Source organism: Magallana gigas, chromosome 9 (assembly GCF_963853765.1).
Source record: "Magallana gigas chromosome 9, xbMagGiga1.1, whole genome shotgun sequence".
Classification (NCBI taxonomy): domain Eukaryota; kingdom Metazoa; phylum Mollusca; class Bivalvia; order Ostreida; family Ostreidae; genus Magallana; species Magallana gigas.
The window spans coordinates 46,422,405-46,449,683 of NC_088861.1; the positions used below are offsets into that span (position 1 = coordinate 46,422,405).

A 27,279-nucleotide genomic window follows, 5' to 3' on the forward strand; every position below is an offset into this window, starting at 1 on the left:
GTATACCCTACATTATTCATTAAATTTAACAAGGTGTGATAAGCACGATTTCTTCTGTTTAAAGTGGCTCGATAATTTGACGCCCAGTGCCACATAACGAAGAAGATGGGTGGATAAGGCGTGTAAAATGCCCATACACAGTCGCACAAGCTACTGAAAAATCAAAATATCAATAAATCTTATATTTCTTTATAAAAATCATTTAAACAATATATATTCAACATATAATTGATTTTTAACCTATTAATATGTTTAATACTTGGAATATGTTGACTCAAAAGGGCGTATACGTATTAAAACCTACAATTAGTGTAATTTTTTAAAACTTCAAGGCATTTTCTTTTATAGAGTGGGTCTAAATAAGGCCTAATGGAAACAAACCGATTTCAATCGATAAAAACGTGGAGAGATGACCCACTATATATTAAAAATAGCATTTTGTACCCAAACAATTCAACGTTTTGAAAAAATAATACAAGTCCGTAAATTCGCGGCCAAAGTCACACATAATATTTAAACAGGTTATTTTGTTGTGTCTGAAATGGCTCAGTGGTTAGTGTACCTGACATAAGCTTACATTATAAATATAGGGTATTTATGTTATGGGTTCGATATCACTCAAGTTTCTGGCAAATTCTTTTTTTTTTCTTATCTTTTGTTGGATATATTAAAAACTGAATATAGTTAGAAATTGTGCTTTTGCAAACTCGTATTCTAATATATTTTTAAATAGATTTCATTGGGAAAATTATCGAAATTGTATTTTACGACTAAACCGAATGGGCATTTGCGCCATCCTATCCCCCCATCTTCTTTACAATGCCAGTATTGGTTTGACTTTTAGGTTGTGCACGTATGTTTTAAGGGGAGCGTTGTATTCTGCAAGAAAATGTCTGAATTTTGTTCTGCATCAACAGATTTGCCTTGAACTTTCATCCCTGACATTTCATTCATTGACACTTCACCTTATTTCCAAAAATTCCACGATATGACATTTTTCCCGTATATGAATGAATAGTTTTGCAAAATTCAGAGTATGAACCTTGAAAAAAGTCTCACACTGGTTTTATCCCAGAATCTTTCATTTCAAAAAACAAACTTATTATCGATGGGATGTGCACGGTACACAAATCAATCAATGGATTATCTACCGACCAGTGATGACTACGTATACTCTAAGGTTGTTATACAGTGTAGCGGTGATTGCCCTTTGGTTTACCAGCAGAATGCTTAGTGTCAAGTCAGTAACCAAGAGGTCCCTGCTTGACTTGTTGTTTTTATCAAAGTAGAGAACTTTTTCTACGTTGTTTTATTCCGCCCTGCTGAAATGGGTCCCGCATAACGCTGGTTATTAAACCTGAAGACTAATTGTAAAAGGCAGTCTATCATATTTCTCTTTCATTGCCGCTATCACAATCACTACAACCGTAGGCCTCTGTCTTTATTGTTACAGTTCTAAGTATTTCGCTGTGGACCTACATCACTGTGTTAATCTATTGGACAACAAATGTTACGCACTTTTTCAAAGCCAGGAGAATACTAGCTTAAAATACATAGGTTAATGCATCATTAAAAACATAAAATGGACACAAAGCAAGAACTAGATTCACAAAATCGAAGACCACGAAAGAAATACTACACGTCGGCCATGTGTTTGAGGTGTGCAACCCGTTTAACAAAAACGAAGGGTTTATATATCTATTTATCTATTACCTATATTTCCTGTCTATTTTTTAGTTGTGTTCGGCATAGCTCAGATAAAGATTTGAGTATTGAGCTTTTACTTGATTTGCCTGCTGTGTGCCCCTGTAACGAAGTTGACCCGGGTTAAAAATTGACCCGGTAGACACTTTTCAACGATGAATATTGATACCAAAGGTTTTGAATAAAGTCCCTGATCCGTTAAAAATTGACCCGCATCGTGGAAATTCAATCATGAAACCGGTTCAAAATTCAACAGCAAAATGCACGTATTAAATTATTGCTATTTATTACTTAAAGTCAACATTTTAGCTTCCTTCATATTTATTCTTTAGATTTACATGTTTTAACAGTCGGACGAAGAAATTAAATATTTCAATGAATTTTTTTTTCCGAATTAACATTAACCTTTCATATATTTTTTACTTACCGGGGTATTTCATTCATAGTGAACTTTTTTTTATATTTTCTGTTTTGTGTGATATCTATACTCAAAAAATGTTTTAATAGAAAGACATGTATTGGTTTAGAGTACAACACGCTTATAGCGAACACGATTGTAATTATTTATAGTGAAGTGAATTTCATTCCATGTGACTGTTTTACATGTTGTAAACAATATCTTTCATAAAAAGATCTATTTACGTCAAATAAATCTTTAACGTTTAAATTTCTGACTTAATCTAGTTTTCAAAATAAATTGTTTTGTTTTAACAAGAAAAAAGAATAATTTTCCAAACTAGAAGTGATAAAAATTTGTTTGTGGAATGCTAAGATAAATCTTTTACCACTTTAAAAGAATTAAAAGCACATATATATTCTATAAAATGTTGGTAGCTTTTTTATTCTTCGTAGTCATTTGTATTACTTTGATTTGTTCTTAAACATATTAAAGAGATAACGTTTCTCTATGAAGTAAATGCTGTATGACTAATGCTGTATGACTAATGTTGTATGACTAATGCTGTATGACTAATGCTGTATGACTAATGCTGTATGACTAATGTTGTATGACTAATGCTGTATGACTAATGCTGTATGACTAATGCTGTATGACTAATGCTGTATGACTAATGCTGTATGACTAATGCTGTATGACTAATGCTGTATGACTAATGCTGTATGACTAATGCTGGATTTGGTATAAATAATCTCGGAATCCATACCACTTTGGATGCTATAAATTTTGATTAGACGTCAATTATATTTATTCCAAAATTTATTTCATTTTCCAATAATAGCATTTCTTTGTATATATGATCTTTTGTATTCCTTACAAAGTTGAATATAAGTTAATTGATTTGTTTAATAATGTGTCTTCGGGTGGATTTGATTGAATAGAAGCAACAATTTTTTATGATAAACGTGATGAATTCGATTTTTCAATTGTCAACTTTCCTTACTTATGTAGCAATATACCTTCATCACCTGCTTATGGAGTTTTTGTCTCTCAATTAATTAGATACGCAAGGACATGCTCTTCGTATGAACAGTTTCTAAGGCGAGGCAAGCTACTGACAAACAAGTTGATAAAACAGGAATATAAACAGTCTCGATTGAAGTCACCTTTTTGTAAGTTCTATGGTCGATACAACGACTTTGTGAGCAAATACAATCTTCCACTGGGTCGCATGCTGACTGACGGTTTTTATACTTTTTATACATTAAATCACATAACTATCTTGGGACTTCTTCGTTTTTACCCGATTACGACAAAGAGCACACGGTGGGTGTGACTGGTCAGCAGAGGATGCTCACTTCTCCATGGCACCTGAACCTACCTCTAATTTTTTTTAGAGGTTCATGTTTACTCTGCTCCTGTTTTGAATATTTCCTTTGGACTTTTAAGTTTGAACACTGTTCATTATCACCACATGTCATTTTAGCATAACATTGTAAGTTTGAGATAACGAAGGTGTTTATTATTTCTTTTTTCCTAAATATAGTCAATTTTCCCTTTTTCCATGAATTTAATATATTTGATTTTATCAATTATGACCTTCCAGTTGTTTTCTAAACAAAGTTTTATTTAGTATGTCATATTATATTCCTAGTGTTTTAACTAATTCATTTGTCACTTTGATATGTTCAATGTTATTACACGAATTCTTTTAACGGGCCTAGTAGTATAAATTCGGATTTATTAATGTTTAGTTTTAAACTGGTTACATTTGGAAACTTATCAATTATTATAACTTCATTCATCTTTACATGTAACAGATTCCATATCTCTAAATGGATTTGTAGAATCCGAGGCATGTTGTATTAGTTTTATTTTATTATTGTTACCTTTTTTTTTTATCTCTGAACATTTTATACGAAGATCTAGAGCTAGTACATGTATTTCAACTGTTAAAATAAATAGTAGAGCTGAGATAGAGCATCCTTGTCGTATGCCTCTGGTCTTCCTACATGTTTTTGAAATGAAATCATTATTCTTTCCTCTTAGGATTGTTGTATTATATTCTTATCCATTTAATAGAATTAAAATTTGGTTCAAAATTTAAAGCTTTTAGTACTTTAATCATAAAATCTCTTCCGCTGTGTCAAACGATTTTTCAGAATCTGAAAAAATAGATAACGGAATTTCATTTTCATTTTGTTCTTCACCATAAGAAAAACGTTCCGTATTAACCGAACGTATTTAATTAACTTTAATGCAAGCAAATTCGTCGTTATTGACGAGTTAAGAAATTTTTGTTTTAAGTCTTTAGGCTTGAAAAGAACCTAGAATCTTATAGACCACTGTTCATTTATCATTGAATCACTTCTCAGAATTAAGCACAGGCACCTGAGGTTATATATATATATATCTTATAATGAAAAATATATCCATACATACATACCCTCTACCTAATGATAATATATATAGTATTATTAAGTAGAAGGTATACATTTTTGATAAAAGAACACAAGGTGCCTGTGGAATTAATCTATGTCGATTTACCTGAAAAGTAGTGTTAACGGCCAGTACTGGTTGGACATATTTATCAAGATTATGATAAGTTTATATCAAAAAAAAGAAAGAGTGAAAGTTATTGTCAGTTTTTCATAACAGTCAATAATCTTTATTTAGACCTAGTATACTTGAAAACAAATAACTTATTTCCTTCAAGCTACCAAACATTTTGACAATAAAGACTTATAATTGATGTGTCATTGGTGACCTTTAGAATCTGTCCGACGAGGGAATGGAAATCAATTTTATGTTTTAAAAAAATGTGCTACCCGACTCGCTGTCTACTTCAGACGTAAAAGGTCCTCCGCTTTATCTATATGAAATAATGAATGGATATAAACCAAGTCTTCAGTCCTAATATTCAATGACTGAAATCGGACAATTCAACCTTAAATAAATTAGTCAAGTCCGCGTGTGTAGCCGACATTCTGAAAGAGTTAAAGTTTTAAAACTGAAACTTTCAAGTACATGTATATATGTTACATTAGAAGTTTTAAATCCAAGATTTCTAAACTTATCTATAACAATTTTTATAGATAGCTTTAAATTCTCTGAATTTTAAAACTTTAATGTAACATATATACGTGTACATTTTAACCATGATGAGCAAATTCCAGTTCAGTTCAAAGACAATTCAAAGTTGTCAACTGAGGTTGGAATCAATTTTCAACAGAGTCAATTGCAAATTTCAACGTGTCGAGGTCATCAGAGATTTGAGAAATCTTTTTTAAGCTGTTGAAAAATGACCCCGGGTAAAAATTTCACGACTTTTGGTCTCAATTTTCAACGTTGAAAAATGACCCCCCGGTTAATATTCAACGTTGGAAAAAAAACCCGGGTCAATATTCTTCGTTACAAAGAAGGGGGTGGTGATATCTCTATACAGAGGAAACTCCTCTTCCAGACAACTGACAAATCGCTGATGAGTTTTCTGCCAAGTCTTCTCTTCTGCAATCTGATTGGCTATTCGGCCTGTTGTGCATGCCTCCTGCAGCTTCTCCATCAAGTACTTGGTATGGCTGACATATCCTTTGGTATCCATTAAGTCTTTTATAATGATACTTAAAAGCTGATTATACTGAGAGAAAAATCACATTAAGAGTGATTAATTGCCGACTAGTTATTTGGTCAGGAGATGCATGAGCCTGTGTAAACACAATTATTGTCTAATTAATTAATGTACGTGATTGTATACATACGATATATTATCAAAATTATTGTTTATTGTACAAGTTATTTTATTGAATGAGAATAGTTTTTATAACTATTTCACATTCTGGTTACGATTTCTCCAAGGAGAAGAACGTACCCTGGAGAAATCGGAACCAGAGTATGAAATATCTATAAAAACCTTTTTTTAGGGAACAGATCTCATAAATTTTAGTTATGAAAATACAAAGTGCAGATGCGAACAAATTCAGAAAAGTTTTAAAAAGTTGTACATTTTCATTATGGTTTACATTCATGCCTTTCGCTGTATTTTAGTAACAGATTCTTGTAAACATTTAAACTAATATAAAAAAAATTGCCTTTTTTTGGTGTTTCATGCGGGTATAAAGGTAGCTTGCATTTCAAAAACTAACCCGCACACATAGGCGGATTATGTTATCTTCTTTTTGCAATACCGTACGATGTTTTCATTTTATTTTTCGTACAAATGGAAGTAAACTTATCTTTTATAGTTACATAAGTTAAAGCTGACATTTAATTATCTATAAACAATACATTTGAAAGCAAATGAATGTTTGTACAGTGTACTCATATGCAAACGTCGTCTTACTTGCATGACCGCGTAGATTTATGGCTTGTCATTTCAAAACTCTATAAATAATCGTTTTTCTTACAAAATAGAGAAAAAAATACCTATTGGATGATACTATAAATCTGTGGTTTTAATTATTGTATTTTTTTTTTTAAATTTTCACGTTTATTTAGTGAAGTAAACACCGGATACTTCGATAAAATATTGATAGGTTTATTTTATAAGAATTAAACAAATTACTGTTCGTTGTACGAAATTCTTTAGCGAGCTGTTTTAAAGCAATTATTTGAGATAGCTTTATTATTTAGATAATATATGGGGAAATTGCCTTTAAATAAGCATTAAAAGTTTCTCTGGGGGAAAACGTACCTATTTCTACAAGAGCAAAAGTACCAAGTGTCATGGATACATTGGCAGATGCAGAGGGGTCGGAGCCCCCCCCCCCCCCCACATCTCTGGGACACATTAAATTTTCATAACTAAAATTTATGAGATCTGTTCTCCAAAATCAAAATGATCCAGCTCTGCTTATCCAGACTGTTTGTATATATGTCAATATGTTTATATATGTCTTGTACCTCTTGTCACTTATTTAAATAATAAAATGCTTTCTTTGATGATTCATGCGGGACATGAAGGTGGCGACATTGAAGAAAAAATACATAACCCGCGTTGAACTGTACTTGATACTTACCGTGAATATTTCTTAACAACATTTTATATAGCTTTATTATTTAAAAACGATATTTGATTTGCAAAATTTATGCACAGGTTTTTAAACTTTATTTCATCGCGATTTTACAATTCCATCGGCAACAAATTGCCAGGTCTACACGTGTGTGTTTATAAATCTGTACAGGTGTTGCTACTGTTGCAAAGCCATTCCGTAATTAATAAAGAAAACAAAAGAAAAACAAATCATTTTACGTTAGTTTTGTTTTCTTCTACGCAATACAGGCACATCGATGTTCTAAACATTGTTGTAATGTTGTATTTGTGGTCATAAATAGACTTAATTTATTTTTTAAGCGATTGTGTGAAGAGAACCTGATATACATGTAGTAAATCTTAATTACATGTAGATAATAAACACTGATCAAATATAATAAAAAGAGATTTATTTCTAAAAGAGTTGATAAGGAGTTCGAGCTCATTTCAAGGGTTTATATCCCCCTTGATTTTGATCACACGAACTTAGAAACACACGCGTTTAATTAAATAAAGGAACTTTATAAATATTTATAACAGCGTCTGAGGGCTTCTATCATATCTAAATTTGTCCATTTAGCTCACTAGAATTTGTCATTTTTTTAACTTTTAATACACACATACACACATAGCAAAGTATATACACAAGTTTGGGAGAGAGAGAGAGAGAGAGAGAGAGAGAGAGAGAGAGAGAGAGAGAGAGAGAGAGAGAGATGATGATGATGATGATACTGAAGGGGACATTCTAACAATAATTTTCTTTCTACCGATTTGAAATATTGTAAAAATGAAACGATCGAATACAATGTGATTTAGAGCATACTGGTTGGTTACCAGCTTCTAACATATAATAAGAATTGTTTTAATATGTATAGCATGAATTTGGACGTCGTAATTTGACAAAATTAACTTGCAATATAAAGATGATTTAACTGTAAACGTATTAAAAAAAACCTGGCTTTACCCCTTTGTCTGTGTATTCTATTTTGCGTTTTTGGCAGAAAACGGCGTCCGCAAAATCAAGTACATTGCCAAATGTAAAATATATAAGTAGATAAAAAGGTAAATTCAGAAAATGTGCTTAATCAAATCCATGCTAACTTGTTGAAAAATTATATTCCGCTAAATAGTGTACACCCTAAATATAGTGCATTTACAGTATTTACGGAGACATTCCAACCACACGATTTTTTTATATTGATATGAAATATTGTAAAAATGAATCAAATACAATGTGCGTGCGTGTGAAAGGGAGAGAAAGGGGGGATTGTGTTTGATTTAAGGTAATACACAGGTAAAAAAAAACCCTCTTTAAATATTGCAAGTTAATTTCGTTTGGTTTGGTTTGGTTTTGATTGGTTTGGTTTGGTTTCGATTGGGTTTCGTTTCGTTTCGTTCGATTTCGTTTCGATTTCGTTTCGCACTTTACAGGCGCCTATACAGGTGAAACCTCTACAGCAAAGTACTTTGAACTGTTCAGAGGTCTGTGTAGTGATGAAAGAGAAATATGGCGGACAACGCCTATTTACGAGCGGTGTTCAGCTTTACTGGCTGTTGTTAGTGGCTGCTTACTTCAGCATAGCTATAATATAAAACAATGAAGTGAACTTTTCATAATTTTGGTTTCATCATTAATTCTGGGTGATGCAGTTGCATAGTTACCCAGTAGTTTGTAGAAGGAGGAAATCGTCAATGCAAGTATACAGTCTACTCTTTCACGACAATTCGCGCTTTATAAAGCGTTAACTGCCCCACACCATTTTATTTCGTATTAAAAAAAAATATATTGAATACATTCCTTAAATGAATCTTAATTTCTGTTACATTCAGTAAACTGCAGTAAAAATACTGTAGCCTATTGTAAAGACTATTTCACAAATAATACAAAAATTAACCTATTGATAGACCTTTATCTTATAACAAAATAAATGTCCGATTTTACGCATGATAAACTTCAAAAAAAAAGTCCTTGCTTTTTGACAAATACTGAATTTCAAGTATATTGAAGTTCGTCTCTCCATATTGCTGGATCCGCATCTGGGTACTTTTTCTCATGGGTACGTCTCATCCTGATACTTTTGTCCACGTAGGCCTACCGGGAAAAATATTTTAGCTACATGGCGTCCTAATGGGTCTAACACTAAATAAGACTTTTTGAAATCATTAATTTCATTATCGATAAGTCTTGAGCTTAATTAGATACTTAATCGTGAAATGATAAACGTGTTGGTCGATGGTCCTTTTTAAAACAGCGGGTCGTGTGATAGATTTACGTCTCGGTACAAATCGTCCGTCGGAGCGAAACGTCTCGGCACGAATCGCCCTGTAACCCAAATAGGTCTAGGTCACGGTTGGAACGCCTGCTGCATTCCACATCCGCCATGTTGGACGAACTTTTGGAGGAACTTGATCGTACGTTTAACGCTGTTAAAATGTAATGATATTAACGCCAAGAAACATTGTAAGTGCTAGGCCTCCATGTTGTTTTTTCTTTTAATCTAGGAGCATGAATGTGTTAAAGCTAAAAGAAAATTTTTGTATTTTCATTCGGCAATGAAAGTTTAAAAATAGTTTACCAAAAAACAAGATTGAAGATATCTGCACTGGGTTTAGCTGCAGGACTGTAGCTCCTGGTCTGAAAAAATTCGGATGGACGACCTGGGAGCTACAGTGCCTCACATAGTAAAAAACTGCAATTTACGGCGCACAAAAAATGCGCTAGTTTTGGACTTACTAACCTTATTTTCACACAAATTCTGTAAAAATAATTAGTACCATTAAATTCTTCAGCAAATTTACTACTGACATCGTCACTTAACTTGTCTCAGATTTTCTCTTAACATGATAACCGACCTCGGAAAATGAAGTATGTTAATTACGTCGAGACCGAGAGTCGCCATTTTTAAATGTAAACAAACTTGCACCACTTCAATTTACAAGGCTGGTGATGGTGTTTAAAAGACTATCAGAAGTAAGTAAAGTGACGATATCTGTAGTAATATGTCCGAGGAATTTTTTGGGATCAAAAATTTATACAGAATGTGTTCGTAAATGAGATTAATCAGTCCAAAACTAGCGCATTTTTTTGTGCGCCGTAAATTGCAGTTTTTTACTATGGGAGGCACTGTAGCTCCCAGGTCGTCCATCCGAATTTTTTCAGACCGGGAGCTACAGTCCTGCAGCTACACTGGGTTAGCACATATTATTGATAGACTTAATTCAGCTAAAACCAAGATCACGTTATGATAATGGTTTAACATTGTATTGTTCAGGTCTGTTTCGATTTCATGTGTCAACTGGTTTTTATCTATTCCAAGGTGTTTTGGCTAAAATAGTAAATACACGATCAACACAAAAATAGAGAGATTCCTTTTAGCTTGTTCAGATTTCTAGTCGAACGCTTTGTTAAAAAAATATATGTTCAGGATGTTAACGTAGTCCTTCTCTTGAATTTTATTATACATTCAAGTGAAAATATGTTAGCCTAATCGTTATTTTTCAAAGAGACACTGAAACCTAGAAAGAAGTGAAGTTGTACCCAAACAGACTCATAATCCATTTGTCTGGCTGTAAACAATGATACTTAGATTGTAAATATAAAGATAAGCTGTTTAGGTTAGGTTTTAATATAATTACAATAATTAAGAAATTACGAGTTAAATGAATGTAGATTTCAGATAATATAATGTCATCTCTAAGTTTGCCAAAGATCGAGGTTTTTATATCAGCATTTGATAGAAAATCTCTGTTTACATTGTACATGCAATCTTAATTATGTTGACAAATATATGAATTCTTCTCCCTCTCTGCAGGCATGCATAATAATATAATTCAAGTCTTTTTTACTCAGATTATTTGATTACAAGTCTGTTTGGGTACGAGTTGGTTTATTTATATGAGTTGAGTGTAATTCCCTATCACAACCCCCCCCCCCCACCAGTAGATCAACATGCATTAATTGAAGGCACAGGGACCCAATATCTCTTGTTAGTTACTTGTTTGTACCTTATTTAACCTTTGATGTGAGATGTTAAAATCTGTTTTTATGATAATTTTTTTTTTAAAACCAAAATGTGGTAATTGATGTTATTGATTTTGATTTGTTTGTTATTATTTATAGGTCTGTCTTTTGAGAAACTGCAGAGTTCCCCAGCTGAACTTCCATTACAACATCAGTACGTTGTCAACATGAACGAAAGTGTACAAGGTTTGTAGATGTAAAGACGGTAAAAATCATTATAAAGTAGACCAATAACAAAACATACTGCAGTATGATCCAATATCTCTTGTTGGTTGCATTGCAATATCATTTTGAAATTAAAGATGTTATCAAAGAAAACCATAGTGGACAGTACAAAGACTATGTGTGTAAAAGTTTTTTTTTACTGATTAGATACCTTATATAACCTTTGATGTGAGATGCTTAAATCTGTATTATGAAATTTGTTTTTTTTATACACCAAAATTTGGTAATTGATGTTATTGATTTTGATTTGTTTGTTATTATTTATAGGTCTGTCTTTTGAGAAACTGCAGAGTTCCCCAGCTGAACTTCCATTACAACATCTGTACATTGTCAACATGAACCAAAGTGTACAAGGTTTGTAGATGTAAAGTGCTACAGGAATGTATCGGTAAAAATCATTATAAAGTAGACCAATAACAAAACATACTGCAGTTTCATCATTATTAAAATATTGAATTTGTTATCTCTTTGTAGGCTGATAAGTTAGGCCAAAAAAAAAAATATGTGTGTTTCCGGTTTCCCGACCGACCCTATTTTTTGTGCGCTGACCCTAACACTTTTTATTCCAAATCCAGATTACCTACCGTAATTGGTTTAAACAATAGTCTTTACAAATCAGAGTTCAAAAAACGCTTGTAACAATTCAATAGAAAACACCATTTATCAAAGCGTTTTAAAGATTTCTAAGTGCAGATTGACAGCATGCATAGCCTGGTTCCGGCCTACCCATAATGCTCCGTACTGTGCGGAGCATTATGGGTAGGCCGGAACCAGGCTACAGCATGCATGAAAGTTATCCTTGGTTATTTTAGCTAAATTATCAATGCAATAAATAGTTTCTTAGGGCAGTGATGTGTTATGAATTAATATAAAGATGTACATGAAAAAAGCAGAGGCAAAGTTTTTTTTTTCGTATTTCTGGGTGTGGAAACTGCAGACATCATAAGTCTTTGAATAGGCCTAACAATCATTCACATTATAAATATGATTTTAAAATGTTGCAGTTCAATTGCAAATGAAATTTTTTAAAAATAGTCTTAAACCATTAATTATGTTATCATTTTTTAAAAGATCGTTAAAAAGATTTAATTCTAAGGCTCTCGTCTGATCAACCAGAATTTCCTCTGTTTCTGAATTCAACACTTACAGTTACGATATTAATGTTTACTGTTATGTCAGTTGACCAGGAAAATAGAACTAATAACTAATATATAATATATTTGTGGTAATGAGTATTATACTCTGTTAATTTATAGTGACTGTCATATTTATATTTTCCATTTACAGGAAAATAAAATCTTTGTATACATTCCAAATTAACCTTAGATTTAAGAAAGCAGTTTTCACTATCCACGATTGCTCCACCTGTTAAATACATTTTCTTATTGTATAGAAAAATCATATGCTAGGAAAGGGGTAAACTTAAAAGCTCATTTAAAAAAAAAAAAAAAAGAAAAAAAAAAAAGCCGACCTACCTACCCTATTTTAAAATCTGATGAAATAGGAAACACACATATTTTTTTTTTGGCCTTACATAGCTTTCAATTGACTAAATTTGTAAAAATTGATGCCATCTGAAATTAATGCATTGCAAGCTAATATAACTGTCATATATCAATCATTTAAAATCTGTTTTTGCCTATCAAATGAATTTGTATCTTATACAACAGGAAAGCTGGAAACTTATAATGGTAAATGGAATTTCAGTAAAAGAAAAATTTGAAATGAATGGAACAGACAATTTTTTATAGTCTGTAATTCATAAAATTGAGATAACAAGTTTTAGATATGGAATAAAAAGAGAAATAACATTTAATTAAATGATGACCAACATTCAATATATGACATGTCTGATGATTGGTTCAATGATAACGATTTTTAAAATTTTTTTTAAAGCATGCAAAATATACTTAAATCTGATATGTTGTTAATATGCTTGCTTGCATACTGAAGGATGGAATGACAATGCGTATTACATTGAAAACTTCTGTTATGATAAGAAGAGCATTTTATTAAATAAAAAATGTACATATATGTTTATAAACATGATAGATTCCAGTAGGATTGAAATTAATGATAAACATGTATATTTCAGGCTCTACCCTGCACCATACATAAAGGACTTGACCATGGACCCCCGAAGCAGCGCCCAGGATGTGGTGCGTTGTGATGTGTGTGATACTCCTGTCCCCCCACTACACTGTGACTTCTGTCAGACCAATCTCTGCAAAGCCTGCGTTGGGGAACATATGCTGGATTTTTCAAAAAAACATCAGGTGGTACCATTTCAAGACCGAGGATCTACTCCAAATTATCCTAATTGCTCAGAACATGTCAAAGAGCAGTGTAAACATTTCTGTGAACAATGTGACATTCCTATTTGTGCCCCTTGTATTTCCTCTGGTGATCATCAAAGTCATAAATTGGTAGACATTTTTAACACCTTTAAAAGTAAAAAAGAAGATTTACAAAGAGATTTGAATGAATTTCAGAATATCCTTTCTCCCAAATACCAGGAGATTGTTAACAAAATCACAGTTCAGAAAGCTGATGTTAAAAATAACTCTCAGAAATTGACATCAGCAATAGACAAACATGGAGAAGTCTGGCACAGAGAAATAGACACCATTATACAGAAACTGAAATCTGATCTTGATGAAATGGACACCAAACACCTGGCTGTCTTAAATAAAGAGGAACATGAAATCACACACACCATTTCTGAAATCACACAGAGCATTGCAGATCTGAAGAAGTTACAGGACTCCAATGATGTCCGCCGTGTCTCTGCCTACAAATCCAGGATTGCTGAATTCAGAAAATTGCCTCCTAAACTCACAGTTTCTCTACCAAACTTCACCCCTCAGAAAATTAACCCAGAACAACTTTACCAACAATTTGGTTCCCTGTCAGCATTCTCCATTACAACAGAGGAACATGGCTACACCATGGAAACCTCAGAAGCTGGATCCTCTCCTCTCAAATCACTGCTTGATGAGCCACGGATCATCTCCACCATACAGACACAGTATAATTATCTAACCAGTGTTACTTGTCACAGTGATGAAGAAATCTGGACGTGTAGTTATAATAATAAGATGATGAGTCTCTACAACCTGCAGGGGGAACTAGTGAAGTCAGTCCAAACCAAGTCAGGGAACGATCCATGGGACATAGCAGTGACAAGGAGTAGGGATCTAGTTTATATTGATTACTATGATAGAACTGTGAACATAGTGAAGAATACACAGATACAGACAGTGATCAGACTACAGGGGTGGAGACCTCGCGGTGTCTGTAGTACCTCCTCTGGTGACCTCCTGGTTGTCATGGTCAGTGATGATGATAAACAAACAAAAGTTGTGTGTTACTCTGGCTCCACAGAGAAACAAAGTATTCAGTACGACGACAAAGGACAACCTCTCTATTCATCTGCTGGCATTACATACATCAGTGAGAACAGGAACCTAGATATCTGTGTGTCAGACTATTGGGCCGGTGCAGTAGTGGTGGTCAATCAGGCCGGGAAACTCCGGTTTAAGTACACTGGTCCTCCCTCTACTACCAAGGAATCATTCTGTCCACGCGGCATCACAACAGACAGCCAGGGTCGGATCCTGACAGCAGACTATCACAACTACCATATCCACATCCTGGATCAAGACGGACAGTTCCTCCGCTACATTGACAACTGTCATTTACAGGAACCACATGGTTTATGTGTGGACACCAGAGACAACCTCTTTGTGACTGAACTACACACAGATAAAGTGAAGAAAATACAATATCTGATGTAAACAAACTGTGTGTGTATACATGTATTGTAAGTAAAATGTCTGTGTATATTATATGTAAACAAACGGTGTGTGTATTGTATGTATATATGTCAACAAACCATGTGCAAGTATTATGTGTATCCGAAACAAATTGTATGTACATGAATTGTTTGTAAACAAACTATTTTGTTCTATATGTATACAAACTATGTACACGTAATATGCATTTTATTTATAAGAAAAACTCTGTATATATTGTTGTTCATCATATGTAAACACACTATAGGTTCTGTATGTAAATAGAATGTGTGTGTATGACAGAGTTGGGGTCAATTACTTTGAAAAGTAATTAATTACTTTCAAATACATTGACAATTTTATCAATTACTTGCAATTACAATTACATTGATTTTTTAAAATGTAATTAATTACTCTCAATTACTTTGATAAATGTAATTAATTACATTTCAAATACTTTAGTTTTATTTTTATCTTGAGAACATATACATATATTAACAGCATTAAGATATACAGAGCTTTATGTACGGTTATGTTTTTAAAGGTTGTATAGTTCAGTTCAGATCAGATTTCTTGAAAATTTGTAGACAAATTTTCCTTAACATTTTGGTTCTGAATAATATTTTCTCTCTATAGTGAATTAATTTTTATTCACATATTAAAACTATGTTTATTCAGAAAGTACAACTTTTGGCAGTACAGCATATCAGTATATAGATAATAATTGCTATAATTCACAAGAATGAGATATTTTGACTCCCCTAAGTCTAAAATCAATGGGGGTTCTTGGGTATTAGAGGAGTTCACACCTCCACAAAATTAGATCTTTACCTATTGCCCTGGGCAGTGTGTTATGCTGTATTATATAAATAGTGCCTGTTTGGGAGGGTAACAGTTGAAATTGACACCCCGAGAAAACCATTGTCAACCGACGCGAAGCGGAGGTTGACAATGGTTTTCGAGGGGTGTCAATTTCAGCTGTTATCCTCCCAAACAGGCACTATTTATTTTGTTATACTGAATGTCTTTTTTAAAAAATTTAAGAAAATTTTACTGCTTTTTTATAGGAATAACGTGAATTCTACAGCGAACCGTACGCGCATAATTTTCGCGCATGTAACATTTTTTAATGTTACCCGTTGCCAAGTGCGTTGCTAACGCTGAGGGTAATAGTAAATATTATTAACTGCGTCTTAACCAATCAGATTTCAGTATTTAACATGAAAGTATAACAAAAACATATGAAACATTATGGGACATTTAATTATTGTATAAACAAAAGTCCATGCCAAACATGTATAAGTTCTATTTATTATTATAAGACACCTCTTTTATATTTTAAACTTTGAAAAAAAGTAATTGAGATGTAATTGAAAAGTAATTGAAAATACACAATATTTTTGGAATGTATTTAAATACATTCAATTACTTGTAATTGAAGACAGACTCAATTACAAATTACTTTCAAATACTTTGAAAAATGTAATTAATTACACTCAATTACAAATACTTTTTTCAATTACCCCATCCCTGGTGTATGATACATGTATGTAAACAAAATACATATTTCTGTAAATCATCACTAATTGTAAACTAAGGAAACATATTTCTTTAAGTAATTTGTAATGTACGTGTGTGTTTTGACTGCAGTTGGAGTTGGATGTATAAAAGTATTTCTTTATTAAAATTAAAAATCTAATATATGTTTTTTCTTTTTCTGAAGCATAAAAGCAATGATATTTCCAGTATATGCAGTACAGACGTTTTACCGGTAAAGAATATTTGCCATTATTGAATAGTTTTAAAAAAAAATTATTGGTGGAAAACGAAGTGAAGGTTTTAAAAAATCCAAGCTACATGTAGGTAATTTTAATGCAGAAATAAATAGTCTATCAGTGTGTGGAGTTATTTGACATTTGCACGATTCTTTACTGTATTGTTTACAAATTATAAAGGTGACTCGGACATATTTACATTCAGTGTATATTTCCTCTTATGTCTGCGACATTCAATTTTCTATGAATACACTTTGCTAATTCATGCGCCGTAAGGACATATATAAACGTCACCACTTGTTTTGAGTATATTTTTTTTGGTAAGATTAAAGAAATTTTCAATCTTACATAACCAATTTGATATGTACTTTTGAAAAACTATCATTAATATATATATCTACTCCTTAATAAGAAAATTTTTTCTCGAGAAATTAAAATTTCTGGCACTACATTTTTGTCACAGAAGTTAACCAAATAACATGTTTATAATATATATGGCTGTTACATGTATGTTGCATATCTCTAAGAGCGTAAAAATGGCTTTGTGGCGGCGTTACACAATTATATTTCATACAAATAGACATCAGTATGAAAATATAAATAAAATCATTGAATGCTTATTTTTGGATGTTTCTGGTCCTAATGACACACCAAGCGGTGCAGACAAATTATCACACTGCGCTAACGCGCGGTACTCAATTTGTCTGCACTGCTTGGTGTGTCATAGGACCAGAGACATAATTATATCACAGTATATTTTAGTATATACGTCCCTGATAGGAGCGACAACCTAACTATCCAAATAAGTTTGTTATTGGCCCCTTTTTAGTGGATAATTAGTAATTTTAATCCATTCAATGAGATTATGCATCATACCAATAATGGAACTTTGAATGAAATTACGACTTCAAATAAAACCACGTGTAGTTTTTTTTTAGTGTCGGTTCATTGCGAAAAAAGTATTATTTGCCTGGATATGTTGATAGCTATACGGGCAAAACAAAGGCAAATGGCAACTACTTATCATCAATTACTATTATAAAGTGTTTTCATGAAAATTCAATTTCATAAAGTAACGCAAAAATGAAAACTGTTCAAATCCAGTTTCAATTTGACGGCAAAAGGGTACGATAAAAATAACGATCATATTATTTGTTTAAATAACATATATGCCCACAATAATTTTTCATTCTTCATTTATAAGTCTATTAACATGTACCTCTAGTGCATTTTTGAAATTAATCCGCCCCAAAATATTCGGCCAGAAGTGACATAGGGCGCTTGATTCGATACTGGAAAACGAATTCGAAACAAGGAAAACGGAGGGGGGGGGGGGGTGGTAGAAATTACTCTCTCCGTAATTCAGCCTTTATATTTTGGAAGTTTGATACTACAGTTTAACGTAATTTAAACAAAAAAATAAAAACATTTGGCATTTCGATAATAATAGTCGCTTGCACGACAAAACCGCATACTGATTCGTTACCGGTAAAACGACTGTATATGCAATGGATATCATCAACGTAGTAAAATTAATGTATAGGATCTCTCAAAGATTTGTGATGGTATATGATTTGTGAGTGTCTTTATTCCTTTTCAAGTTCGTATCTATAAATCCCCTTTTGAGAGCCTTTTATAAGCAAATAGCAAAAAACTTCATTTCGACAGTAATGCCTAGAAATACATCGTGATGTCCTTGGTAAAATTACTACAAGGGTTTTTATTTTGGTCAAATATGTGATACTGAAATCATTTAATTTCGTGGGGTCCAATTTTCGTGGACTGTAAGGTTTTTGCTTATTTGTGGAGATGTAGGTTTTCAGTTTCAGTAGGAAAATTATCTCTTTCCAACTCTGTTTTCTTCTAGGATGTACATGTAAATTGAGCCAAATACTAATGTTTCCACAATATATTTTTGATGTTATTCTGTGATGTCGTCACAATGGAATTTTTTGCATTACTATATTGATCAGAAATGCGGTTAGGATATTTTGCATCATACAGGCTACATGAATTCCTGAAATAATACGAAATTGGTTAAAACACAGAGACACAGAGACATAAATAAAAACAGCTAAATCCTATTACCCAAACATTCAAAATATTATATTCTCATGACTTTATGTCTTATTATAAACAATATTAAAAGAGGAGTTTAATTAAGGATCGAGGCAGTTGGCTACTCGTCCAATATTTCACTACCGTTTTATGGCTGGCCTATACGTTTTCTTATTTTTAAATTTATTGTTTAAAAAATTTCTAAATCCTATGCACATTTTTCAAAAAAAAAAAAATACTTGGTTTAAGATCAATATATCAATTTACTTATATGTAGTTCATAGGCGCCGGAACCGAGGGGGCTTAGCCCTTAGACATTATTGTTCCGTAATGTACGTTTGAAAGATTGAGAAGTTGGAGTCAAAGACAAACTAGCCCCCCCCCCCCGGATTAGGAATTTGGTTAATCTAGAAAAGAAAAAAAATTGGTAGGTAACCCCCCCCCCCACCCCCGGATTAGGATTTTCATGATATGGGGGGAAAAATGTTATGGCCGGAAAGATTTTTTGTTTGTTTTGGAAGTATAGGATTACACCCCCCCCCCCCCCGGATTAGGATTTTCATGATTTTGGGATTTAGGTTTTTTTCTCTCAATATTTCTGAGGATCAGTCTAACCCCCCAACTTTCAATTTGCTTCCGACGCCAGTGTGGTTCTCAAAGTAAGGTTGGTCTGTAACATTGGAGTTGCCAATCTCTGTTATTTATGTCTCTGTTAAAACGGTGAAAAGAATCTTTCATGACGTGGTGGTGCATGTATAGCCATGTATATATATCCAACTATTGTGTGATTTTCTGTTGGTCGTGGATAAAAAATTGCAACACAATGTGACATTGTACGTATAAAAATAATATAGACATCGCAAACCATGAAATCCTAGATTTATATATATTTACATTTTCCTGTGTCTTTGCCTGTGATAACACTACGTATCGATTTTGTACTATATAACCCATAGTACAAATGACGCCAAATTGAGGCGCCAGCGGGGTTTGCTTATTTATATTTATAAATTTAATCGTACGATGACTTAAAATTATATAAATATAAGTAATAAGGAATCATTCTTTGAATATTATGAGGTGATAATTTCGGTCGGGGCGTGATCAAATCTATCATAAAGCCCTTCGGGCTTTATTGGATTTGATCACGCCCCGACCGAAATTATCACCTCATAATACTCAAAGAATGATTCCTTATTCCTTATTTAGTACAAAAATACATGTAGTGTAGAACAGTTGAAATCTGCCTGATCGGGTTACAACACAACCATTGTAAAAGATGATGTAAAATATGGCTCCCAGTGGACAACAAAAAAAATGCATGAATTTCTGTTTCATTTGTACGGAAGCCCGTTGGTGCCACGTAGGAAAAATATTTTATCTGGCGGCCGCCAGATAATTATTTGGCGGCCGCCACTTATTATCTGGCGGCCGCCACATAATTTTCTGGCGGCCGCCAGATAATTTTCTGGCGGCCGCCACATAATTATCTGGCGGCCGCCACATAATTATTTGGCGGCCGCCAGATAAAACCTGACTTCCTGATGCGCGTGCATGTTTTAATGGGAGCTTTTTAGGGAGTTGAGGAAACACTCTAATTTATTAGTTTTATTAATTAATTATTTCTGAAACTTGACATTAAATATCAATTGCAGAGCTTAGGATTTTGAAAAACTGGTTGAGTTGAATGTATAGAAGACTTTGTTGTTAGAATCTAGAATGAATTTTATATTACTTTGTGCCTTGTATTATACATGTATGTTGTAAAACATGGTATTTTAGAGTTGATTCTGAACTTTTAAAACTGAACTTGACACCAGTTCAGGAAATCTTAACATTAAAAAACCTTGACTTGAGAGGAATTTTATGTAAACATGTATAAGTAAAGGAACGCACTGCCTTCTATGTGTTTTAATTTTGGTACAAGAATTTACCAACGCAGATTAAAGCCAGCTTTATTGACCACGACAGCTAGTACATGCAATATTATCACGAGAGCAGATCCATCTATGACTTAATAAGGATCAACTAGGATAAGTGTGTACTAGCATTCGTGGCCATAAAAATGAAACTATTTAAGTGACTGTGTTGTTAAACTCTTATTCCAAATCACATGAAAGGCAGTACAATAAAAAGACCGTGATCGGCCACATTCTCTCTGGGTAAATCAAAGTACTGAGAGTACTAAAAGGCGGGGTCTTAAACGTTTAAATTTGTAATTGTTCACGTTTTCCTCCATTATGTTCCAAAAATTCTGAGTTTGAATTAGTTGTTTTAATCTACATGTAGTATGCTAAAGTTCGGCTTTTTGCAATTGCCTGATAATTTGTCATAATTTTGCTAAATCCCGACCGGGACTGTTCTTCATAATTGTAGAAAATTGACACAACGGTACTGGCACTGTACCAGTTATCGGCTAAAATTTAATGTTTTCTTTTCGTATTTTCTTATTTCGTGATATCTTTGGATAAAACTTGCCATATTTTAAATACTGAACTCCTTATTTATCAATCTGTTAGTTTATATCATTTTTTAGAACCGCAAACATCTTGTTTTGTGATTTTTATCAGGCCCCGAATTTGCCTAGTTTTTCCGATCTACTGTATTGTTATCGGCTTCGTGATAATGACATAGTAAAATCCCTGTACATGTTGATTCTATACTCTGCTAAATGAAATTTGAATTATGTCCCTTGTGGGTCAGGCTAAAGTAGTCGGGGTTGTGATACATTATAAACAAAACTCATAAAATTATTCGTTTATTATCATACGGTAATTCACCAAATCGTACACTATTCAATACATAATTATGTAATCAGGCGTTTAACTGCGCTACGAATCTCTCGGAAATTAATGAATTCCTTTTGTTTATACATGTTATATGTATTGATATTATTTGTCAAATCAAAGAAGGGATATAATAACGTATCACAAAGAGGTAATATTCTGTTTTTAACTTATTACGTCATTTTCCCCACTGCTGAAAGTGCAAAGATGTAAAATCAGCGGTAAACAATGATCGTTTAAGCTCATGTATAAAACATATTCAAGAAAGTTTTCAAGCAAACATACTTTTCTTTATCCGAAAAAGACGACTGAATTAAAAAATCTTGGATTGTCCCCTGCTATAAACCCGAACTCTCAGTTTAGCCGATAACTGGTGTTAGCCGATAACTGGTACGGTACCAGTATATTATGTAAAATAAGACCCCAAGAAAAATTTTAAAAAACTACAACTAACCGGGAAAATCAAAACAACTATATTTAGGTATATAATTTAAATCGTTATATTTATTTATTTTGTGATCGGTAGACAAATCAACAATTTGAGATTTTTCGGAGTTTCCATAAACCTTGTATAACAGATACCGTCCGACTTATAGATTTTCCCTTTGATCACCTCCCCCCCCCCCCCCGCCCCACGGATAAGGATTTTCATGGTTTATAGATGTTGTAAATTCATTCTTTTATTATTTGTCAATATTGTTTTGGCGAGTCTGCGCCCCCCCCCCCCCTCCTTTTCAAAATCGATGCTACGTGTCTGTTATATATTGTACCGGTATTAGAAACAATATCTACATTGCTTCATATATTCGTGATTCTGTACCTCAGAAGCATTGGGAACATAGCCTTTCCTATTATGGCATTTTGATTAACGTATCCAACAGAAGCCGCAAGTGATGCTACCTTTTGTTTCAAAGGGCCAAAAATGGAAACGTCGAGGGGTTGCAGAATATGGGTTGTGTGTGGCAGCAAACCCATGACATGGACGTCGTTAGCCATTGCCTTTTTAAGAAGGGACAGTGAGATATGGGAATCGTGGTTGTCGAAGATGAGAAGAACTGGTCTCCTACTTCCGCAGTGCGGCAGAAAAATATTATTGAACCACAACTCGAAAATCTCGCCAACCAGCTTGGAGGAATCCCGTCCGTAAAATTCCTGTGGGGCAGACCTCCTTCAAAGATTATGCAAGTTGGAAGCACCGTGCCGTCAGCTGCGACACAAACATACGCTGTACAATGCGAGTGTCCAAGATTTGACTGCTGGTACGCATGTGTGCCTTTACCAACCAAAACCTTCTTTCGACATTTTTCTTTACCTGTAATTGAGGGAAATTTTGTATTTTTTAATATCACATGTGTAAATACCGCTATTTCATCCACTCGGCAATACCAATTTAATTTCATGCGTCGGACTCACGCGCTCATATTTAAAGAAAACAAAATAAAGTAATATTTAAAAAATCATGTTAATTAATTGAAAATTCTATTTAATTTCCCCTTCCATGTTAAGTACTTGTTTTCATCTGATGTCCTACAAATATGAAATTAAATTGGTGTGACCCTAGTTTTTCTTTTTCTTTTAAATATATATTGTATAATTATCTTCAGTTCTTTAGTCCATGGAATTGTATTTTAATAGTCATGCAATATGAGTCAGCATTTTTAAAGTACCGCTGAATCCGCTTTCATCACAGTTGAATATCTGTGCAGGTTTGTCCTTAAGGCCCAAGTCTTCAACAGTTTTATTCAAAAGATTAAAGTACTGGTTCGTGACAGTCCAGTTGGACATTCTAGCTCTAGAATTATCTAGCACCTCGGGAACTCTTTCCGAAATGTCGGGATGTCTTTTGAAAAACCATTTTGAAGGACCATTTTCTAGGTTGAACAATGTTTTTCGTCCACTTTCTTTAACTATTGCAACCACGAACGACTAAATTGAATTAAAAAAAAAACATTGAAGAAAATTTACTGGACTGATCCCTTCAAAATATTCAAAAGTAGAAATTGGTGTATAAAATAATGTATAATTTTAAGAAATCGTGTACTTATGTTTTAGCAACATAATTTTATGAATAAAAGAGAGACCTTCAATAGTTTTCTCGAAACCTCTTGTTCCCATATGTTTAATGTAATTTAATAGAGACACTTCTTCGTCCTCGGTAAGCATACGTGGTGGACCTGACGTTGATCTCTCTATCTTGTTTTCTTCTTTTATGTGGTCAAACACAGTTGACGTAGGCACTTGGTATTCTCGAGCAGCCTGATAAGTATTTAACTTTTTTGTTCTTACATCACTCACAGCCCGATGGAAGCATTCCTCTTGGTACTGGTGTCTTTTTCTTTTGTTCATGTTTCTCTTTTCTTTTTTTATACACAAATAAATATTAAAATATATGAATGCAACGTTATTTTACGGGGGCAATACAGATGGCGGAGAATTGGATATGGGACTTAATATATTTTTCTTATTTTTGTTTATATAATTACAATTTAAAAAAAATATCTATTGTCTTTCATTACCTTTAAAACAGTTTGATAACTGTGCATTTTATGCAGGTTCAAGTTAATTAAATAGAGTGGCATGCATGTACTGGTTTGTTGATTTTATCGATGCAATTAATTTTATGTTCTCTGCAAATTGTAATCTGAATTATGTCCCTTTGTGGGGTCAGACTAAAGGTCGTAAGGGTTATGACACATAAACAAAACTCTAAATAAAATTAATACTTTGGTATCATGCGGTAATACACAAAATCGTACTGAATATTCAAACATGGTTGTCGAATCAGGCGTTTAACTGCGATATGAATCTTACATAATTCAGCGATTTCCTTTTGTTTGTATGCATCGATATTGCATGTCAAATCAAAGAAGGGATATATAACAACGTATTACAGAAGTCATAGTCTATTTTTATCTTATTACGTCACTTCCCCCACTGCTGAAAGTGCAAAGATGTAAATCAACAGGTAAACAATGATCGTTTAAGCTAATGTTCACAGGATATTCAAGAAAGTTTTCAAGAAAACTTACGTTTCTTTATTCGGAGCAGACGACCAAATTAAAAAAATCTCGGATAGTCGCGCACTATAATCCCGAACTCTCAGTTTAGCCGATAACTGGTCTTAGTCGATAACTGGTACAATATCAGTACTACATGTAGATTGAAACAACTAATTCAAACTCATAATTTTTCGAACATAATGGAGGAAAACGTGAACAATTCCAAGACCCCGCCTTTCAGTACTCTCAGTACTTTGATTTACCCAGAGAGACCGTGGCCGATCACGGTCTTTTTATTGTACTACCTTTCATGTGATTTGGAATAAGAGTTTAACAACACAGTCAGTTAAATAGTTTCGTTTTTATGGCCACGAATGCTAGTACACACTTATCCTAGTTGATCCTTATTAAGTCATAGATGGATCTGCTCTCGTGATAATATTGCATGTACTAGCTGTCGTGGTCAATAAAGCTGGCTTTAATCTGCGTTGGTAAATTCTTGAACCAAAATTAAAACACATAGAAGGCAGTGCGTTCCTTTACTTATACATGTTTACATAAAATTCCTCTCAAGTTAAGGTTTTTTAATGTTAAGATTTCCTGAACTGGTGTCAAGTTCAGTTTTAAAAGTTCAGAATCAACTCTAGAATACCATTTTTTACAACATACATGTATAATACAAGGCACAAAGTAATATAAAATTCATTCTAGATTCTAACAACAAAGTCTTCTATACATTCAACTCAACCAGTTTTTCAAAATCCTAAGCTCTGCAATTGATATTTAATGTCAAGTTTCAGAAATAATTAATAAAACTAATAAATTAGAGTGTTTCCTCAACTCCCTAAAAAGCTCCCATTAAAACATGCGCGCGCATCAGGAAGTCAGGATTTATCTGGCGGCCGCCAAATAATTATGTGGCGGCCGCCAAATAATTATGTGGCGGCCGCCAGATAATTATGTGGCGGCCGCCAGAAAATTATATGGCGGCCGCCAGAAAATTATGTGGCGGCCGCCAGATAATAAGTGGCGGCCGCCAAATAATTATGTGGCGGCCGCCAGATAATAAGTGGCGGCCGCCAAATAATTATCTGGCGGCCGCCAGATAAAATATTTTTCCTACGTGGCACCAACGGGCTTCCGTACATTTGGGAGGTACCGTACATATTCTCTTTAGTACATGTACCCTCAAAGAATCTCCTTTTTTTAATCCAATATGAACAATCACATGGAAGATATACATCTCTATAGTAGATATACTAATTGCATACAATTCCCGTAATGCTTGACATTTAGCTCCGCCCCAAATTTAAAATGCCTTAAAATACACGAGCACAATTTGAATGGTGAAAAATGTATCTCACTCAGCTCAAAATAAGGTAACTTTTTAAAACAATGCATGTAAAAGTTTATTTGGCCTTCCTCATTTCTGTTGTTCTTTACCTGGGTGAACTCCCTATACCTTGTACAATGTTTTCCGTCGGTAACACGTGTGTCACATTTTAGTAAGCATGTTTGACGTGACTGTGTATACCATTATCCTTAATTTAGGCCGTCCAAAGTTAATTCTACGTTTAACATCACCTTCAAAATACCAAACCTATGAGGGAGGGCGATCAAGAATGAAATTTTGGCGATGAATGTTTTTAATATGTCATCTGATATGAAAACAAGCATTGTAAGATCTCTTACATTTCAACATTTTTATATCGTCTAACGTTATTGTTCTAAAGCCCACCCATTCTATACCTTTTAATTCATTAAATGAACAGAGACACAATACAGAATGAAATTATAAATGTTACAGGGTCTAAATATAAAATGGATTTATGAAGTATAAAATAAAATTATTGATAATGCGTCAATCATTGAAGACTATAAAAACGATCCGAGCTATTAACACTAAACAGTATATGTTCATTTTATTCACTCTCCATTGGGAATTATCAAAATCCTGATTGACCTTTTTATAATTTGATCATTGTATAAAATGGAGCCGCTGACATATGTTGGGGGGGGGGGGTCGCATTCTTTATAAAATTAGTCAAAGAATGATATATTCAGTTATAGACTAGCTGTTATGATTAAATGGTTGCAATTTCTTTTTACAAACCACTTTATTTTTATAAATATCTATATATTAATTTAATTACCACAGTCGCATCATCACCAGCCTTTCCCATAAGCGGATCGAGCTCTGACGGAAATATTAGTTTAATCTAACTGCAGAAAAAAAATAAAGTACAAACCATTTGGCTGATATTTATATAATTTTATTGGTACATGTAAAGAGCCTCAATGTAACATATATCTTTCGGTCAGCATCATTTAAAAGCAATGACAAGCTTAAACAATCAATATTGTCATAAACTATTACCAATCCTTTCCTTGAAGTGAACTAAGTAACAATCAGTTATTCATTTTTAATTATGTATCACAGTATGTGCTGTGGGTCAAAATTCTATACAGTCTCAGGATGCACAGAGGTTAA

General features: G+C 33.4%; 1 protein-coding gene across 7 annotated transcripts in view; it reads left to right on the forward strand.

The window, feature by feature from the left end:
- The window catches only part of LOC117680609 (E3 ubiquitin-protein ligase TRIM71), a 235,721-nt gene that overhangs the window by 29,680 nt on the left and 178,762 nt on the right, over positions 1–27,279 (forward strand). Inside the window, exons 1-3 of one of the 7 annotated variants that reach the window (XM_066072577.1) lie at positions 9,481–9,591; positions 11,644–11,730; positions 13,472–15,385. In XM_066072577.1, the coding sequence (XP_065928649.1) occupies positions 13,506–15,173 (1,668 nt within the window). In that variant the 5' untranslated portion in view covers positions 9,481–9,591; positions 11,644–11,730; positions 13,472–13,505 and the 3' untranslated portion in view covers positions 15,174–15,385. Of the gene's footprint in view, positions 1–9,480; positions 9,592–11,250; positions 11,338–11,643; positions 11,731–13,471; positions 15,386–27,279 lie in introns of those variants that run through there. The other 6 variants (XM_066072579.1, XM_066072576.1, XM_066072585.1 and 3 more) reach the window with 6 other exon arrangements.